Below are 14,781 nucleotides of genomic sequence, written 5' to 3' on the forward strand. Positions count from 1 at the left end.
GCAAAGTGGGATTGTAGTATTACTTGTTTTTTTTTCTTAAACCATATCTACAACCGTGACAGATATAAAAATGTCTGCAACAAAATAGTACATGTTCCATCTTGTCACCTTGGGGGGTTGAAATGACCCTTGGACCTCTGAGTGTACACTATTTTGCTAGTATGTTAGGTGAACAACCTTGGACAGATCAAATATATTTTCAAACTCTCAAATAAATAAATAAAAAAAATTATATATATATATATATATATATATATATATATATATATATATATATATATATATATATATATATATATATATATATATATATATATATATATATATATATATATATATATATATATATATATATATATATATATAAAATATGGGACCTATTATCCAGAATGTTTGGGACCTAAGGTTTTCTGTAGCTTGGAAATTCATACCCAAAGTCTACTAGAAAATCATTTATAATGATTAAATAAACCCAATAGGATTGCTATGCCTCCAATAAGGATTAATTATATTTTAGTTTGGATCAAGTACAAGGTACTGTTTTATTATTACAGAGAAAAAATAAATCATTGTTAAGAATTTCGATTATTTGGATAAAATGGAGTCTATGGGAGGCACCCTTCCCAAAATGTCAGAGCTTTCTGGATAATGGCTTTCCAGATACTGGATCCCATACCAGGATAACAAGAAAAAGACTTGCATTAAGGTGCAACAAAGCAACATGGTCTCACCCATCTTTGGTTTGGTCCACCACCCCAGCCAGAAGCTGCAGAGTTTTTGGATTAGTTTCACCCTCTCCAGTGAGGTTCAGGTAACGTCGGACAAAGTCAAGTGGAGACATGAAATAATCCCCATTTTTTTCCACGCTTGCATACTGTAGGCAAAAGAGAAAAATGCAATTTTATCATGGCATCACAACTTCATTGCTGCAAGTCAGTGCCCTATGTGATGATTTTCAGACTATATTCTTTCTCTTCCAAAAATCACTATACAGGTATAATGATCATACAGAATAGACAAGGGTTTTTTCACCAATATGATGCAGCAGACCTTGAGTCTACTAAAGATCATTTAACATGAAATAAAATCAATAGGATAGTTTTGTCACTAATACGGATTTATGCATCTTAGCTAGGATTAAGTACAAGGTACTGCTCTATTTTGACAGAGAAAAAGGAAACCGATTTTTGCTTCAGATGGGTGCTATAGCAGATGGCTTTCCGTAATTCAAAACTTTCTGGATAACGGGTCTCTGGATAATGGATCGTATACCTATATCATGCCAAAGAAAATGTTTTGGAATTGCGCACCTTTTTTCACTAATGTCAATAAGGTATAATGCCCCCTTTAGTAAAACAAACATTATAGAAGTCACTGAGGTATTTCACAACCATACACTCTTCTTCAAAAACAGCAGGCTGACACAAAACTAGACCATCACAACAAAAATAAAGTTGTTAAAAGTTGTTTTTTAAAGAGTAATCATATCAAAAACAAGTCTTGTGAATTTTGCGCCTTCGAGGGCAATTAATCAAAGGCTACTTACTTTTTTGTGAAATGACCTAAAAAAAATTTTTTTAATGAAATAATTTTTGACGTGATAGTTCAGTTTTGCTCTAGTCTACCGTTTGTGAAGAAAGGAGTTTGGTAACACTAGAAGATCCACTTGTTTGGTGAGGTCCCTAAACAAGCGGATCTTTGCCTGATATGTCCGCCTAAGGCATACGATAATTGGGCTTTAATCTGATTGTTAGGGCCAACCTTGGAAAGTGGACAGCAGCTCCAATATAGGTGGGCAAAAATAATTGGGGCTTCTACTTTAAAAAACCCAAAGATTACAGAGTATACACAAAGCTTATTTTATATATAAAGTACCAAACCATCTCCAAAGAATATTGAAAGTTTTTGTGTAAAAGCTCTGCAGCAAATCAGTTTTATGGTAAAATTATACGATACTGTATATTTCATTTTAGTACATTCTTAAGGGCCTTTAGGTGTGCTATTCTAACATACAACAGGTAGTAGGGCCAACCAGCAGTTATATGATAGAAAATACAGACAGTACATTGGACTGCTTGATTTAATAATTTTATAGGTAATGCTGACTAATATGGATGGGAAAGCCATTTCCAACAATAAAAATAAAAAAAATCTTACCTTGTAAAATACAGATTTCAGATCAGCTGGATCAGCTCTCTTGGTCAATGCTACCTGAAAACAAAGAGACAAATTAGCAGAAGTCACTAAACAGGGACATCAGGTTCAATGTCAATTGGATTTCCATGTGACAGATGCAAAACCATTCTATCGCACACAAAATTAGCTGATGGGTTCTGCTGTGTGAAAGTGTGCAATACATCAGCCATACAACAAGAGAAATATACATTCCAAATAAACCAAGATCTTGCACCATTTGGTACCTGCTACAAGGAGAATGCATTGTGATTATGGTGACCCTTTATTCTGTATGCACAGAATAAATCTATGGAGCAGCTATTATACATGTTAAAGTGTTGCTGCCAAAGTAAAAATGCACAATATTTTCATTAGGGCATCAGAGGTCTTAAGCTTTCCCTTAAAATAAACAAAATAACAAAAACCAAACGCACAAGAACACACAATTAAAGCCTGCCCTTTTGGTAATACCCTCAGGCCCAATATTTTGAAAACTTTGTTTTTAAGCCTTCCCTAAGTCTATATTCATCTAATTTCAATTAATCACAGGACGGAAAAGAAAAAATAAAAAAGTTTTTCCAGGTCCTGTAAAACACAGCAAAAAATTAGATATGCACTCTCATTATTCTAACTGCATCAGACCAGTAAAAGCTCACCAAAACCTAAACAGACCACATGAATAAATGCAGCAGGACAGGGGGTTTGAGTAAGGGAAAAGTGACTAAAGGTGAATTCCAGTATAGTTTGTGTCTCAAGATGGTGAGAGCTGCAGCATATGTTGGCACTTCATAAATGTGTTAGTAATGATAAACAAGCCATTTGTGTTGACAGTAAACATTTCCATGTTTTACAGTGGCACTTCGTATAACAAGGAAGAACGAAAATAATTAAAAAAGGGTTTTCAATTGAGGTTCTCATCAACAATGTAACCCCTTAAAGGGGACCTGTCATCCTAAGAAATAATTCCAAATCCTATTTCGTGATGTCAAGTCAAGCAAAATAAACTTCACTCACACTATATAAATTATATAAATCTTGTTTCTTTTAGTCTTGGAATTCACAATCTCCTGAAACAGGCAGCAACCATTTTGCGGACACTGTTATGGAGGAAAATTTAGCATCATGCCAAAATCTTTATTTGCCAAAATAGGGCATCTGATGCCAAAGCCCATGCACTGGCTTCACAATTAGATGGTGAGGAGGGAGGGGGAATGTGGGGTGCACAGTGACATCCAGGGCAGGATTTACATAGCAGGCACCCCTAGACCCACTGCTGTTCATCACTCTGTTCCCTCTCTTTCATTCACTCAAATGTTCATCATCTGGACCGGAACAATGGGGATTGGCACATGGGAAATTTAAAATTTAAAAAACTATTGTATCTCCTGTGCATCTCCAGTGTTTCTGAAACAATGTGGGTATGGTTGGGCAGCATGCCGCCCCCTAAAATCCTGCCACCCAAACCCGGCCTTGGTGGCCTTTGCACAAATCCAAGCCCAAGGCATAGAGTAGGGGCAGGCAATATATGACTGGCAGCTGAGATTTTTAAACAAGTTTATAACAGGTATGGATGTTTTAATTAAAAAAAAAAAAAAAAAAAAAAAGAATTTGGGATTCATGTTTAATTTGAAAAGTTTGAAAGTCTTTTATTGTTAGTGTTAAAATAAAATAAGTATCAGAAGGGCAAAAAGTCTACATTGTAAAGGGCAAAAAGTTAAACAGCTAAATCTCTGCTGACATTCTGGCAAAGGATTCTGGTTAAAATACAGTCAACTGGCTACCTCAGTATTTGGATAATGTAAATATAGTATTGTACAAATAGTGCTGACTCTCCAGCTGTTGCTGAATTACGTCTTAAATACACATTTCCTGACCAATATATGACTAGTGTGCTGCCTTGAGGCCACCATACATTGACTTGGGTCATATTGGGTTGATCCAGTCATTTGGGCCAAGGGCCAAACAACCATATCACAATGACAGGGATACAGGCTGTTTGGGTGAGGGCCACATCAATGAGCTGATGTGATTCTTGACCTGTCTGTGTTTTCAAAACGATCTGATCAATATCTGCCCAATATTTGTCCAGATATTGGTTGGTTAGGCCCATCTGAGCACAGCATACAAGTGCCAATAAGCTGCTGACCAACCCATTGGCAGATTTCATCAGCCTGTGTATGGGAGGGCACCCATATACAGGAAGATACACTGGTGAATCGGTCCAAAGGGGTTAAGTTGGCAGCTTAAATCTGCCTGATTATGGCCACCATAACGGGTATTGTAATTAAATGTACTTACATGGTTTGCACAACAACTATTAACTCACATCAACCAATCAGCTAGTAACCTATTAGTATTCTTGTTTGGATATCCATCAGAAACATTGGTTACTATGGATAAAGCAAAATGTGCACCTTTTATCACATGTTTCAGTGGATAATTTGATAAGTATATTCCCCCCTTAACAGATCTTATAGAGAACCAATGTCACTTAGGACAGCTCAGTGGACACCTGTTGATCTCTAAAGAGAATAAAACTTGTTTATAGAATGACAAAAGCCTCTCACCCACTCCCATGCTGAACAAAAAAACATGAAATCAATGGAACTCCCGGGGCTTTATATATTAATCTGCTAAAACAGGAAACAGGTCAAGAAATTTAAACTAAAGTTGTCACTTTAATCCAGTTCTGAAAACCACTTACCCCATCTGTAAAGAGTCTCAATTATCCTGCTCCTTGGGGTAAGAGGGAATTAAAAAGAAAATCAACGTGGACCACTTGAAATCCAAGGGAATTGGACAGTTCAAAGAGGCTTTAGTCCTGGATCAATTTAATATACAGAGTTACTTACATCTAAGCCAGCACGGGGGGTAAGAAGGTTATTCGAATGGAAAGAGAAATCTGATTATGTTTCAAAAATATGAAATCAAACTGGGAGCAAAAAAATGATACGAGCCCTAGGACAAGCGTGAATGTTAAATGTCATTGCTAAATTACACAATCCATGATATAGGATGCAAAAAAAGGAGTGTATTGTTCCTAATATGTATTCCCAGAACAACTACTGTATATAAACAAACATAATGCATATTCTAAATGATGCAAATCTGATCATATCATCACATTTCAGTAATTTAAGGACTAAAACGTAAGTTTTCCTGTAGAACACTTAAAGCTACTTTTAAAACATTTGGAATCTTTCAAGAGGTAACTTGTGCACCACAAATTCGATTAAGTAGAACACCCATATTACATTTTTACTACATTTTTCGAACACAGTGGGGAGTGGGCCGGGTGAAAATCCATGGAGTTGAAAAGGTCGGGTAAGCAAATTAGGGTCAGGCTTGGGAAAAGCGAGTACGAGTTGGGTGCGGGATTTAAAAAAAACAGACCCATGCAGGTCTCTACACACTGATAGGGCCTCAAAAAAAGTAGTGCACAATCAGGAAATGTAAAATTGAGGTTTCATTGAATTTCCATAATGCCAATTCAACCTGTACAACCTGTGCATTCTCTAGAAGCATTTGTTTTAACCAAGTGGGGTAGAGAATTGATCTATGGATGGGAGCATATCAGTCAAGGCACAGCCCTTGGTGTCATTAGCCTAACAGAGAAAATGCTCCATTGTTGTTGGAATCCTTACGATGGCTTCCCATTAAAGGAGAAGGAACGGCTAAAGTTAAGTAAGCTTTGTCAGAAAGGTCTATATAAATATGCCATTAATCCCTCAAAGTAATGTTGCTCTGTCAAAAGAAACACAGCATTTCTTTCCTTCTATTGTGTACACATGGACTTCTGTATCAGACTTCCTGTTTTTAACATAAACCTCCAGGACTAGGGCTTGAGCATGCTCAGTTTCCTCCTCTCTCCCTCCCCTGCCAACTGTAATCTGAGCCCAGAGCTATGAGTGAGCAGTGAGAGACTCAGGCAGGAAGTGATGTCACAACAAGCTAATATGGCAGCTGCTATCCTAAACAAACAGAGAGGGCTTCTAGAGCAGTTTACTCAGGTATGGTAAAGCATTCTGCAGTATAAATATAGTGTTATAGCTTGCACTATTGTGGCTAATCAATTGGAAATAAACTGCTTTGGTAGCTTTCCTTCAACTTTAGGGTGGTGGCACAGGTGCAGATTCGGGGAGATTAGTCACCCACCAACACATCTCCTCTTCTTAGGGCAACTTATCTCCCCAAAATGCCTTCCCGCAGGCAAGAACGTAAATCGGCGGCAGGATAGCATTTGGATCGATTTGTCTTCCGAAGTCGCCTGAAGTTGCCTCACAGGGAAACATCAGGCGACTTCGGAAAACCTTATTCCTCTTGCATCCTTTAATGATTAGCATTTAAAGGAGAAGGAAAGGCTTTGTGCAGTGGGGGTGCCAAATGTTAGGCACCCCCAAGTGATTGTATTGACTTACAGGAAACCCCAGACCAGTGCTCCCATCAGCAGAAAACTGCACCGGCCTGGGGTTATTTCAGTGAGCACCACGGAGTGATCCTCTTCCTGCTTCTTCTTTCTTCGCGCGGCTGTGCATGTGCAGTAGATCGAAAAGCTGAACTTTAACTAAAAGGTTGGCTATTTCGTTCAACTGCGCATGCTTCTGCCCTGGGAAATTTGAAGAAACAAGAAGACGGAAGAGGATCGCTCCGTGGTGCTCACTGGTATAACACTGGCCTGTGCAATTTTCTGCTGATAGGAGCACCGGCCCGGGTTTCAGGTAAGTCAATACAATCACTTGGGGGTGCCTAACATTTGGCACCCCCAGGTGCACAAAGCCTTTCCTTCTCCTTTAAGCTTGAATGTAATTGTATACCTTGTATGGTTAGTTATGATCCTTTGTGTCATTCCGTGTCTGTACTATTGACTGAATTTACAGCCCTGCTTACACAAGTAACAATATATAAATAAAATTTTAAATGTGGATGGCTCATAAATAATTCTAAAACAAGTCTAGGGTCATGAAGCTCACTCCAGGACTCAATCATGGGTCCACCGTGAAAAAGGTTTAGAAACCCTGCTCTAGATATTAGCATGTCTTGTCCACCAAAGTCTCCATGGCATTGAGTTGTCTGCACACAAGAAAGAAAAGAGAGGAATGGCATCCACAGGGCTAAATCCTAATGTCTCATTTTACAGTGGAAAAGAACATACCCGACATGATTTTTAAGGTCACCATCAACCATGAGAAGGTGTTGAAAATGTCAGCAGCTGTATAAGTAATAAAAGTATATGAGAAGTCACCTCTGAGTTCCATAACCTGTATACGGTCATGCGACTCTTTGGGACTACTAATATTGTCATATCCACATGTATAATTGTAGCGAATTGGACATGAGACAACTAGTTCAAAAGACTTGTATGACTTCTATCCAACAACTGGATTCTTGCACAATTAAACAAATAATAGTGTCATGTGTTTCTGTGGAACGGTGTAGGAGAGTTAAAAGGCTAAAGGTACTCTATACAGGTAGGAGATCCATTATCCAGAAATCTGTTATCCAGAAAGCTCTGAATAATGGAAATCCCATAGACTCCATTACAATTAAATAATACAACGTTTTTAAAATGATTTCTTTTTTCTCTGTAGTAATAAAACTGTACCTTGAACTTGATCCAAACTAAGGTATAATTAATTTTATTGGAAGCAAAACCTCCATTTAAGGTTTACATGATTTTTTAGGAGACTTACTAAAAACAAGTTTGTTATGAATGTCTGATTAGTCAAACATTTCACATAATTCTAAATGTAGCTATGGGGGGGGGGTTTTTTAATTTATTTTTTTACATGTGTACATTATCCAGAAATCAGTCATCCAGAAAACATCGAATTATGGGAAGGTTGTCTCCCACAAACTCCATTTTAATCAAATAATTCAGGTTTTTAAAAATGATTTCCTTTTTCGCTGTAATAATAAAAACAGTACCTTGTACTTGATCCAAACTAAGAAATAATGAATCGTTATTGGAAGCAAAACCAGCCTATTAGGTTTAATATTGAAATGATTCTTTGGTAGACTAAAGGTATGGAGATCCAAATAGCAGAAAGAGCCCTTATCTGAGCAGCATTACTTTGAGGGTTTACACTTTACTGGTGTATTTATATAGAGCTTTCTGATAAAGCTTACTTAGTTTTAGCCTTTCCTTCTCCTTTAACTACCATGATCAGTAGATTTTGGTTTAGCCTGTCCACGCTCTCCTATAGAACCCACCGATAAGACACATCTTACATTATTCTGTAGATAACACGGAATATGACAGGATTGCACAATTCTAGGAATCTCACTTCTGTTGTCTATTGGGAATATTGTGTCTAAACATTAGACGTAAACATGTCCCACATCTTAATTTTTCACAGTGAAATGTGCCAGTTGTTGATTTTGGAACTTCTATATCTTGAAGTCACATTTTGATGCTCCAGATTTAGTCAGGGCCCCAGCCAACCGATATTTATAACAGGGTTCAATTTCCGAGCTGCCCCAAGTCATGTGACTTGTGCTCTGATAAACTTCAATCACTCTTTACTGCTGTACTGCAAGTTGGAGTGATATCACCCCCCCCAGTAACCAAACAAAAGAACAGAACAATGGGAAGGTAACCAGATAAAAGCTCCCTAACACAAGATAACAGCTGCCTGGTAGATCTAAGAACAACACTCAATAGTAAAAACCCATGTCCCACTGAGACACATTCAGTTACATTGAGAAGGAAAAACAGCAGCCTGCCAGAAAGCATTTCTCTCCTAAAGTGCAGGCACAAGTCACATGACATGGGGCAGCTGGGAAATTCACAAAATGTCTAGCCCCATGTCAGATTTCAAAATTGATGCCTATGATTAAGGGATTGTATTCCGAAACGCGTAGGGCCTTTTGATCCATGCATGAGCCTGCAATAAAACTTGTTTCCTCCTCGAATGGAGTGCCGTCCATTCTTTTGGCACTGATAGCACTATTAACTGATGCGTTTTGAAACAAACATGTTTTCCGATGTAAGTTTACTTTAAGTATGTTATAAAATGGCCAATTCTAAGCAACTCTTCAATTGGTCTTCATTATATATTTTTCATAGTTTTTAAATTATTTGCTTTTTTTTTCTCCTGATTCTTCCCAGCTTTCAAATGGGGGTCTCTGACCCCATCTAAAAAAACAAAAAGCTCTGTAAAGCTACACATGTATTGTTATTGCTTCTTTTTATTACAAATCTTTTTATTCAGGTCCTCTTCTAGCCCCATTCCAGTCTGCGATTCAAATCAATGCATGGTTGCTAAGGTAATTTGGTGCCAAGCAACCAGATTAGTGAAATTGCAAACTGGAGAGCTGCTAAATAAAAAGCTAAATAAATACATGAGCTATGTACTAAGAGCTAACTCAAAAGGTGAACAACCCCTTTAAGTCTGAGATTCCATCCCAGTACCCACGATTTGGCATATAATAAATTACTTTGTCTTTGTACTAGTATTATCTAGTGCACAAAAGAAATTTCACTGTCGTTAATGGACAAGAAATCCACATTCATTGAGGGGTGCCAAAATGTTAAAGTCTAAATTGCAGCACCATCGTACCTTGCTTACTCGGTTCCAGACTTCGACTAAGATTTTGATTGGCACATGCACAGTAGCACAAAGTCCTAATATGTAACACTACTACCAACATGCCAGAATTTTAATTTGGTAACTGGCAAAGCAAAGTAAGATGGTGCTGTAAAAATTGCAGTAAAAATGCAGACTCTTCTTCATGATATGACTAAAAGAAAAGTACCCGAGACAAAAAGCCACATCGCCTATGACAAGCATCAAGACAGCAGGCGAGCCTTTCTGACTTCCAATGGTAATGTTATTGAGAACACCCTAAGGCACATTGTGTAATGCAAATCAATAAGTCTGGTTTAAAGGAAGAAGCCCAGCAATGGATATTCTAGAGGCAAGAGTATCCCAATTAGGGATGCACCGAACCCACTATTTGGGATTCGACTGAATCCCCAAATCCTTCTTGAAAGATTTAGCGAATACCAAACCAAATCCTATTTTGAACATGCAAATTAGGGATGGGACAAGAAAAAGTGAAAAAAGTTCTGTGATTTTCCTTCCCGCCCCTAATTTGAATATGCAAATTAGTATTTGGTTCGGCCAGACACGAGGATTTGGCCGAATCCTACTGAAAAAGGCCAAATCCCGAGCCGAATCCTGGATTCGGTGCATCCCTAATCCCCTATATTCTCATACTTATGATAGAAACAGATCTAAGATCACAAGAAGGCCCAGACTGGCTGATCTGGATACACTTGCAAATGGCAAGGAGTATGTTGGAACAAGCTACAGACTCATGCTTTATATAGGATCTGTAGGTGGGCTGCTTGGTATTTGAAGAAGTTTAAGTCCCAGCATGTATTTATACTGTGTATTTTTGTACTCATTTAAAAAACTGCAGCTCCTAAACATTGTTTTAGGTCTTCTGTGGCTGTGTGTACTGCTGGCTGACTGTCTCTAAGCACCATTCAGTAGAAGCCTGCAAACTCAGCCATTGCTTTAATTATTGTACCTGGAAAATTGTAAGAGAGTAACTGCAAAAGCCATTCATTCAACTCAATAGACAGGCTGGAAAATTCCAGTGCTGGCTGAGCATTCAAGCCTCAATCTGAAATTTACCGTTGTAATTTTTTTTTTTTGCATGACCAATGTCCTGCATAAATCAATATTGGTATGGAGTCTATTATCTGAAATGCTTGGGACCTGGTGTTTTTTTGGACAACAGATCATTCTGTAACTGGGATCAATAAACCTGACGGCTTCTAAACCGCCTCGAAAAACGGTGGAATTGTTTTTGTCACCAACTTGAATTTATATGTATATATATTAGTGCTGTTTTATTTATACAGAGGAAAAAATGAATCATTTAAAACAAGATTTTTTGCTTAAAGGAGTTATTCACCTTTGAGTCAATTTTTAATATGACGTAAAGATTGATATTCTGAGCCAATTTGTAATTGTTTGTTATTATTTGTGGTTTTTCAGTTTTCTTAGCTTTTAATTAATCAACTCTCCGGTTTCAGCAGTCTTGTTGCTAGGGTTTAAATTACCCTAGTAACCATGCATTGATTTGAATAAGAGACTTGAATATTAATAGGGGAGGACCTGAATAGAAAGAGGAGTAATAAAAAGTACCATTAGCAGATCATTTGTTTTTTTAAAAAAAAGCTGGAAAAAGTCAGAAGGGGGCAAGTAAAAAAAAAAAAAAAAAACTACTGTATAGAATACAAATAATGAAGACCAATTGAAAAGTTGTTTAGAATTGGCCAATCTATAACATACTAAAAGTTAACTAAAGGGTGAACCACTCCTAGAAAATGTAATCATTACACAGCTGTTTCCGCAACATCAACATTGTTGCTTAAAGAGGTGGTTCACCTTCAAGTTAACTTTTAGTATGTTATAGAATGGTCAATTCTAAGCAATTTTTTTCAGTTGGTCTTCATTATTTTTTTTCTTTTATACTTTTTAAATTATTTTCCCTTTTCTTATGACTCTTTCCAGCTTTCAAATAAAGGTCACTGACCCCATCTAAAAAAAAACAAATGCTCTGTAAAACTACAAAATGTATTGCTAATGTATTGTTATTGCTACTTTTTATTACTGTTCTTTCTATTCAGGCCCTCTCCTATTGATATTCCAGTAACTTATTCAAATCTATATATGGCTGCTAGGGTAATTTGGTCCCTAGCAACTAGATTGCTGAAAATGCAAACTAGAGTGCTGTTGAGTAAAAATCTAAATAATTCTCTTTCTTTCTTTTATTTCTCGCCTTTATTGTGTGTTTTGTTAAAAAATTCAATAAAAAACTTTAAAAAAAAAAAATCTAAATAACTCAAACCACAAGCAATAAAAAATGAAACCCAATAACAAATTGTCTTAGACCATCACTCTCTCTACATCATACTAAAAGTTATTTTAAAGATGCACAACCCCTAAGCTTTTACACTATTCTCCTTAAAATGTATAAATATATTATAGCTCCTAAATGTGTATGTGTTGGTGATAAAGTAAGTAAAGTGTCCCTTTTAATTATACCTTACATTTCCACCAACAAATCTCTTTGGTCATTGGTCATGATCGCATCATTAAATTACAAGTGGATATCATTAAAAGCCTACAGATAATATAGTAACAAGTCTGATCAAGGTAAAGTATGAAGAAAAAAAAAAAAAAAGAAAATGACTGGTCAGAGCCTTAAATAACAGTAGCAAGTAAAAGTCAGACAAACAAATGCAATTAGATAATGTTAACCTCCAGTGTAATTAGCCACAGAACACTGAGCAGATCTAGGTCCCCTTCTAATCATTTCAGCCTATTCCTTATTATCCTGATATAACATAATAATGATCACAAAGAAGTTGACAGCCATTCAGACAACTGATGAGTCCGATGCAAATTAGTCGCCCTTTACAGACAGAGGGGAAACGGGGCCACTTAGCAGCTTATCTGCTTACTGTCAAAGTCAGAAGCTATAAAACTAGTATAAATGAAGCAGAAGATGGGGGGGGGAGAAGAGTGCTTGGGTTGTAATTAGCGGCATTGAGTAAACACCGCTCTGCCTCTGGAGAACAATATCATCCAAAGATATGAAACTGCCCTTTGTAAATGCTCAAATATACAGAGGTTGGATGGTACTCTGCAAATGTTACAGCACACTCCACTGTTTCCATTAGAGCAGGTGCTGAACCTCAACTCCCATTATCATTATCCAGTGAGGGAGGCCACTGGGTGGGTGATTACAGGGGCAAATTTACTAACCTCTGAAAATTCGCCAGCGCAACACTTGGCCAGGTGTCGATTCGCCAGGACAACGCTAATTCAGTAAAATCCAAAGTTGCGCCAAACACTGGCGAAGTTGCGCTAGCATTAATGCGCCAAGCAAAGCGAAGTTGCGCTAGCGTTGGCTAATTTGCATACGGCGGGAAGTTAACGTTGAATGGACGTATATGTTGCAGCAAATACATTACACTACACAAGCCCGGGAAACCTTAATAAAATAAAATAAAGTTGTTGTATTGAACTACACATGAGCCCAGTGTATAGTTTATGTGCCATATGTTAAGAAATGTAGGTGGGAAGCAGGTTACCCCAAAAAAAAAATTATGCTCTTTTGCAGCCTATCACCCTGAAAAAAGGAAAAGACGCTAGCGTTTTTTGGGGGAATTTTCAACTGTTTTTTGAGGAAGTCCTATCTACTCTATTGCACTTCGCCTGGTCTGAGGTGGCAAAGGCAAGTCTGGCGTAAAAGGTAACATTCAGTAAAATCCGCATCTTGGTGATTTGCGTAGTTACGTCCCTTCACCAGAGCGCAAATTCGCCTGGCGTTAGGGATCGAAGTACCACTAGAGTCTATCTCCTTTGCTAGCGAATTTTCGCCAGCGTTAGTCACTTCGCCCTTTAGTAAATTTGCCCCTATTGTATATATTGAGAGATGTAAAGCTAGGATGCCTAACGTGTGTATAGCAGATAGAAGTAGCCAAACTAGCCTACAACTAGAACAAGAGCAGCTAGAGCTTATAGATCAGGGATCCCCAACCTTTTTTACCCGTGAGCCACATTAAAATGTAAAAGGAGTTGGGGAGCAACAGAAGCATATAAAAATATCCCTTGGGCTGTTATTGGTTTTTTGGTAGCCCCTATGTGAACTGGCAGTCCAGGAGGCTCTACTTGGCACTATACTTGGTTTTTATGCAGCCAAAACTTGCTTCTAAGCCTGGAATTGAAACATTAGCAGCTGAGGCCACTGGGATCACTGTTATAGATCAACAACAGGCAGAAGGCCATAGGATGACTGTAATAATGGCAGCCTGCAAATTAAAGAGGTTTGAAGTGTCTCAGGCGTTGTTACACTGCACCCCTCATTTATCTGTCAGCAGATACAGGGAATTGCAGTTCACCAAACTAAAGGCAGGGCTGCCTAATCTTCCATAACATCTAAACACCCACAATTAGAAAAAAACCTGATGCCTGGCTGAGTAAATGAAGCAAAGTTGCACCTGCAGCCCCAACACTCAGCTGAAGTGACAGCAGTTCAGGCCCAACACCCCATTGCTGCACATTGGACATCCCCGCGTTAGAGGGCACAATCTTATTCGGCTTCATACTAGAACCCCGATAAACCAGCTGATCCAGTTTTACAAGGACAGTCTGTAGGTCACAGGCTCAGTATCATTATACACTGAAGGGACGTGCCCACTGGATAGTGTCACTATAAAGTCAGCCAGGGCAGCGTGCGGCGGAACCCTATGATTATAGCCTGCAGGCGGGCGGTATCTGAATTCAGGCTCCTAGTCACTTACACACATACCTTGGCAGCCATGCTGGGCAGAAATCAAACACTTCCCATCAAAACGTTACCCCACGACGTGCCTGCGCCGTACACTCAGATCAGGCGCACGCCTGTCGTTCATTGGCTACACCTGGTCCCGCCCCAATGCTGTTCACGTGATCGTAGCGTCCTTGGGTTGTGTAGCTACAGGGCATGCGGAAGCAGCGTGAGCGCACTGTCAGGAACGTTCTGTCCTCTTTGCTTTTGTAATCGTGTTGTCGCTCCCAGCTGGCTTGGGATGATATGCAAAAC

General features: G+C 38.3%; 1 protein-coding gene across 1 annotated transcript in view; it reads right to left on the reverse strand.

Moving 5' to 3' along the window:
* slc25a13.L (solute carrier family 25 member 13 L homeolog) overlaps positions 1–14,564 on the reverse strand; it is an 89,214-nt gene extending 74,650 nt beyond the window's left edge. Inside the window, 3 exon segments of the mRNA NM_001089755.1 lie at positions 732–874; positions 2,158–2,211; positions 14,509–14,564. Coding sequence (NP_001083224.1) covers positions 732–874; positions 2,158–2,211; positions 14,509–14,520 — 209 coding nt within the window. The 5' untranslated portion in view covers positions 14,521–14,564.
* Positions 14,565–14,781: the final 217 nt, after the last annotated feature.

The sequence above is a fragment of the Xenopus laevis genome, chromosome 6L (genome assembly GCF_017654675.1).
Source record: "Xenopus laevis strain J_2021 chromosome 6L, Xenopus_laevis_v10.1, whole genome shotgun sequence".
Classification (NCBI taxonomy): domain Eukaryota; kingdom Metazoa; phylum Chordata; class Amphibia; order Anura; family Pipidae; genus Xenopus; species Xenopus laevis.